General features: G+C 46.9%; 1 protein-coding gene across 1 annotated transcript; it reads left to right on the plus strand.

The window, feature by feature from the left end:
- Positions 1–1,305: 1,305 nt before the first annotated feature.
- On the plus strand, positions 1,306–6,565 carry LOC306959894 (protein NLRC3-like; the record flags this gene model as incomplete). The annotated part of the gene is made up of 4 exons (XM_079552146.1): positions 1,306–1,335; positions 1,533–1,555; positions 2,017–2,291; positions 5,121–6,565. Coding segments are annotated over 4 exons (1,773 nt in total), but the record flags the coding sequence as incomplete, so codon positions are not given.

The raw sequence follows: 6,565 nt of genomic DNA on the forward strand, positions 1-6,565 counted from the left end.
GTAATGGGGCAGAGCCTTTGGCACAGCTGGACAGTCAGTTTCTCCACAGATGTGTCTGGGCTGAACATCTGGGACTGCTTTAATTATTGCATTTGGGGCTAATTTTGCAGGTTTGTGACTCATCTCTTTGCGTTTGATTTTTGGAATCGTCGTCACAGTTGGTCGGAGACACTATGTTAAATAAAGTCGGGTTAAATGTAATGCCCTCAGTGGGAGCTTGGGGGCGCCATCTTAGTAGACGTCTTATATGGTCATAATTCAGGGATAAAACAAACGAACAAAATATATAATATATATATATATATATAATAGCTACTGAAATAAACAGAAACCCGGTCCCTTGTAGCTGATGTAGGAGTTGTGTTCCAGTCATGTTGCAGCAGGACAAGAACTAGTTCAACAATAGGAACTATTTCCTCCAAAGTATATCGAGATCATTTGTTGCTCATTGTTCCATTTGCTGCACAGAATTTGTTCCTCCTTCTTCACGGACCATGTTGCAAAATAATAATACTGTTTGTTTGGAGCCTTTCCAAGAACTCTAGATCACATTACATCAAAGAAACTCTTTAAAAAAAGACTGGAGAAAACCACGGTTCCTTTAGCCGTGTTGTCTGCACACAGAAAAATCAAATAAGATGTGACCTGAGAATAGCTGATACTGACGAGGCTCAGGGTCAGCTCAGCTCATGCCCCGCCCTTAGAGTCCACGATGTCGCTGTGTTTTACTCCCTCTGCCTCGGCCTGTGAGCGGCTTTGAGAAAAAGGCAGAAACAGGTGCAGCTGGTAACATGTGATCTGTGTTGATAAGCCCCGCCCGCGGCGCTGGCCCCGCCCACAGTCCAGACTGAGACGACCTCTGAATGCAACTGTTTTCATTTGTATGTCATGTTATTTTAAGAATTATGAACTGAAACTGTATCTTTTGCTGCTTCTTTGCCAGGACTGCCTTGAAAAAGAGGCTTTTAAATCTCTGGGACTTTTCTGGTTAAATAAAGGTTAAATAAATAAGTCAGCCACGGTCTACCAGACTTTTACAGAGAGAAACCAACACACTGTGCTTAGTGTCATGTAACTAAGAGTCAAAAGTCACAGTTATACTGAGGAGAAGGTAGGAAGAGCGCCCCCTTGTGTGATCCAACACATTAGAAGAGGTGAACTCAGGCGTCTACAACCGTAAACATCAGAAGAGCCACTTTGGTCAGTTTGTAACTCAAAGAAAGTCTCAAAGAGGCGCAAACAACAAAGCACACAAGTTCAGTTTAGTTAACAGTATGATCATGAATAAGTGGATTAAAAGTAGAAATGACTGAAATCTCTGAAACTGGACAGATTGTAAGACATAGAAGTGGATCTGGTCCTTCACTGCAGAATTTCAATACTTTTGCAGATATAACAACCCTGTATGGGTTTAGTTCATCCACTACAGAGGACAGACGATGACTCAACAACCTTCATCTAGGATTCTTTCTTCAAAGCTCAAAAGAGCCGCATGTGGTGAACTCAAATGTAACAAATGTTTGTTTTTTTAGGGGGCAAACCCAGAAGAACGGATGTAAGTAATTCCTCTGCAACTCTTTGCTCTTCCTCTGTGCTCTTCCTCTGTGTTCTTCCTCTGTGTTCTTCCTCTGTGTTCTTCCTCTGTCTCCTCTGTCTCCTCTGTCTCCTCTGTGCTCTTCCTCTGTCTCCTCTGTGTTCTTCCTCTGTGCTCTTCCTCTGTCTCCTCTGTGTTCTTCCTCTGTGCTCTTCCTCTGTCTCCTCTGTGTTCTTCCTCTGTCTCCTCTGTGTTCTTCCTCTGTCTCCTCTGTCTCCTCTCTCTCCTCTGTCTCCTCTGTCTCCTCTGTCTCCTCTCTCTCCTCTGTCTCCTCTCTCTCCTCTGTCTCCTCTCTCTCCTCTGTCTCCTCTGTCTCCTCTGTCTCCTCTGTCTCCTCTCTCTCCTCTGTCTCCTCTGTCTCCTCTGTCTCCTCTGTGCTCTTCCTCTGTGCTCTTCCTCGTTTATATCTTCTGTTTTCACAGGCCACTGATCCAAACCAAAAGCGTTGGTGAGAGAATCCTGGAGGAGACATTGGGAGGTTTGTCAGAGGATGAGCTTCATGAGTTCAAGCGTCTCCTGATGGACCAGAGTGAGATGAAGGAGAAACCTGTGATTCTCCGCACTGAGACAGACGTCAGTAAAGCCCTGGTTAAAGCTTACGGCGTCCGCAGCATCAGCGTCACCAAGAGACTTCTGGAGAAGATGCAGAGGAACCATCTGGTGGAGAAGCTGTCTGAACAGTACAATGATCCTGAAGGTACTGAAGACACACAAAACCAGACAATACCACTACATAATGATGATAATAATCATCATAATCATCATAATCATAATGCATTGGTTTTATATATCGCTTTTCTGAACACTCAAAGAGACTTTACATTATTCATTCACTCCATACTTGGTGGTGGTAAGCTGCAATTGTAGCCACAGCTGCCCTGGGGTAGACTGACGGAAGCGAGGCAACCAGTCCAGGCAGCCACTCACCACTCACTCACAACATTCACTACAAACATCACACACTCTACAGCAGGATTCAGCCACCGACATTACAACATTCACTACAAACATCACACACTCTACAGCAGGGTTCAGCCACCGACATTACAACATTCACTACAAACATCACACACTCTACAGCAGGATTCAGCCACCGACATTACAACATTCACTACAAACATCACACACTCTACAGCAGGGTTCAGCCACCGACATTACAACATTCACTACAAACATCACACACTCTACAGCAGGATTCAGCCACCGACATTACAACATTCACTACAAACATCACACACTCTACAGCAGGATTCAGCCACCGACATTAAAACATTCACTACAAACATCACACACTCTACAGCAGGGTTCAGCCACCGACATTACAACATTCACTACAAACATCACACACTCTACAGCAGGATTCAGCCACCGACATTACAACATTCACTACAAACATCACACACTCTACAGCAGGATTCAGCCACCGACATTACAACATTCACTACAAACATCACACACTCTACAGCAGGATTCAGCCACCGACATTACAAGATTCACTACAAACATCACACACTCTACAGCAGGGTTCAGCCGCCGACATTACAACATTCACTACAAACATCACACACTCTACAGCAGGGTTCAGCCGCCGACATTACAACATTCACTACAAACATCACACACTCTACAGCAGGGTTCAGCCACCGACATTACTACATTCACTACAAACATCACACACTCTACAGCAGGGTTCAGCCTCCGACATTACAACATTCACTACAAACATCACACACTCTACAGCAGGGTTCAGCCACCGACATTACAACATTCACTACAAACATCACACACTCTACAGCAGGGTTCAGCCACCGACATTACAACATTCACTACAAACATCACACACTCTACAGCAGGGTTCAGCCGCCGACATTAAAACATTCACTACAAACATCACACACTCTACATCAGGGTTCAGCCGCCGACATTAAAACATTCACTACAAACATCACACACTCTACAGCAGGGTTCAGCCACCGACATTACAACATTCACTACAAACATCACACACTCTACAGCAGGGTTCAGCCACCGACATCCAAACATTCACTACAAACATCACACACTCTACAGCAGGGTTCAGCCGCCGACATCACAACATTCACTACAAACATCACACACTCTACAGCAGGGTTCAGCCACCGACATTACAACATTCACTACAAACATCACACACTCTACAGCAGGGTTCAGCCACCGACATTACAACATTCACTACAAACATCACACACTCTACAGCAGGGTTCAGCCACCGACATTACAACATTCACTACAATCATCACACACTCTACAGCAGGGTTCAGCCACCGACATCCAAACATTCACTACAAACATCACACACTCTACAGCAGGGTTCAGCCACCGACATTACAACATTCACTACAAACATCACACACTCTACAGCAGGGTTCAGCCACCGACATCCAAACATTCACTACAAACATCACACACTCTACAGCAGGGTTCAGCCGCCGACATCACAACATTCACTACAAACATCACACACTTTACAGCAGGGTTCAGCCACCGACATTACAACATTCACTACAAACATCACACACTCTACAGCAGGGTTCAGCCACCGACATTACAAAATTCACTACAAACATCACACACTCTACAGCAGGGTTCAGCCACCGACATCCAAACATTCACTACAAACATCACACACTCTACAGCAGGGTTCAGCCACCGACATCCAAACATTCACTACAAACATCACACACTCTACAGCAGGGTTCAGCCACCGACATCCAAACATTCACTACAAACATCACACACTCTACAGCAGGGTTCAGCCTCCGACATTACAACATTCACTACAAACATCACACACTCTACAGCAGGGTTCAGCCGCCGACACTAAAACATTCACTACAAACATCACACACTCTACAGCAGGGTTCAGCCACCGACATTACAACATTCACTACAAACATCACACACTCTACAGCAGGGTTCAGCCACCGACATTACAACATTCACTACAAACATCACACACTCTACAGCAGGGTTCAGCCACCGACATTACAACATTCACTACAAACATCACACACTCTACAGCAGGGTTCAGCCACCGACATTACAACATTCACTACAAACATCACACACTCTACAGCAGGGTTCAGCCACCGACATCACAACATTCACTACAAACATCACACACTCTACAGCAGGGTTCAGCCACCGACATTACAACATTCACTACAAACATCACACACTCTACAGCAGGGTTCAGCCACCGACATCACAACATTCACTACAAACATCACACACTCTACAGCAGGGTTCAGCCGCCGACATTAAAACATTCACTACAAACATCACACACTCTACAGCAGGGTTCAGCCGCCGACAGCATCCAAACATTCATTCGTCTCGGACCAAGTAAAGGCTTAAAGCGCAGCTACTACTTTTACTCCATTGTTCTGATGATGTTCTGCTGATGTTCTGATGATGTTCTGCTGATGTTCTGATGATGTTCTGATGTCTCATGTGTCTCATGTGTAACTGTGTCTGTGTTCAACAGAAATCATTAAAGTGTGTAATGACGACATGAAGTCAAAGCTGAGAGAGAGGTTCAAGAGTCTGTCTGAGGGACTGAGCAAGAAGCAGATGGAGTTCAGTAAAGTCTACACTGAGCTCTTCATCACTGAGGGAGACTCTGGGCGGGTCAATGAGGAGCATGAGGTCAGACAGATGGAGAGAGACTCCAGGAAGTCAGGCCAGGAGAAGACCGTCCTCTGCCAAGACATTTTCAAAGGCACTGACCAGAGAGAAGATCCCAGAGCGGTGCTGACGAAGGGCGTGGCTGGAGTGGGGAAGACGGTGCTGACTCAGAAGTTCAGTCTGGACTGGGCTGAAGGCAGAGAAAACCAGGACGTGGAGCTGCTGTTCCACTTCACCTTCAGAGAGCTCAGTGAGCTCAGGAGCAGAAAGTTCAGCCTGGTGGAGCTGCTGCACCACTGCTTCAGTGAAACCAAACACCTCTTCAGCTTTAACGGTCTCCAGCTGCTCTTCATCTTCGATGGTCTGGACGAGTGCCGTCCTCCTCTTGACTTCAGCATTAAGATCAAAGACCTGACTGATCCCACAGAGAGCGCCTCAGTGGAGGAGCTGCTGGTGAACCTCATCAGGGGGAACCTGCTTCCCTCCGCTCGCCTCTGGATAACCACACGCCCCGCGGCGGCCAATCAGATCCCTCCTAAGTGCGTCTCCATGGTGACAGAGGTGCGAGGCTTCACCGACGAACAGAAGGAGCTGTACTTCAAAAAGAGGTTCACAGACGAGCAGCAGGCCACCAAAGTCATCTCCCACATCAAGACATCACGGAGCCTCTTCATCATGTGCCACCTCCCGATCATCTGCTGGATCATCTCTGATGTTCTGCTCCATCTGATAAACACAAAGACTGAAGATCTTCCAACAACCCTCACTGAGATGTACGTCCACTTCCTGGTGGTCCAAGTCAAAGTCAAGAAGGAAAAGTACAAAGGCCGAGGAGAGACAGATGATCCCTGGACTCCAGAGACCAGGGAGATGGTGAAGTCTCTGGGAAAACTGGCCTTTGAGCAGCTGCTGAACGGAAAGCTGATCTTCTCCCAGAGTGACCTGAGCGAGTGTGGGCTGGACTCTGAGGAGATCGGTCAGTCCGGAGTCTTCACAAAGGTGTTCAGAGAAGAGCCAGGCCAAGGCCTCAAAAAGGTCTACTGCTTCATCCATCTGAGTGTGCAGGAGTTCCTGGCTGCACTTCACGTCCACCAAACCTTCTACAACTTTGGAGAGAACCTGCTGTCCCCATCACGCTCCTCTGAGAGCCCTGACCCTGAGGAGAACCTGCTGTCCCCACCACGCTCCTCTGAGAGCCTCGAGACCTTCTACTGCTCTGCTGTGGACCAGGCCTTACAGAGCAAAAACGGACACCTGGACCTGTTCCTGCGCTTCCTCCTGGGACTGTCTCTGACAGCCAATCAG

This window comes from Gobius niger (genome assembly GCF_951799975.1).
Source record: "Gobius niger genome assembly, chromosome: 2".
Classification (NCBI taxonomy): domain Eukaryota; kingdom Metazoa; phylum Chordata; class Actinopteri; order Gobiiformes; family Gobiidae; genus Gobius; species Gobius niger.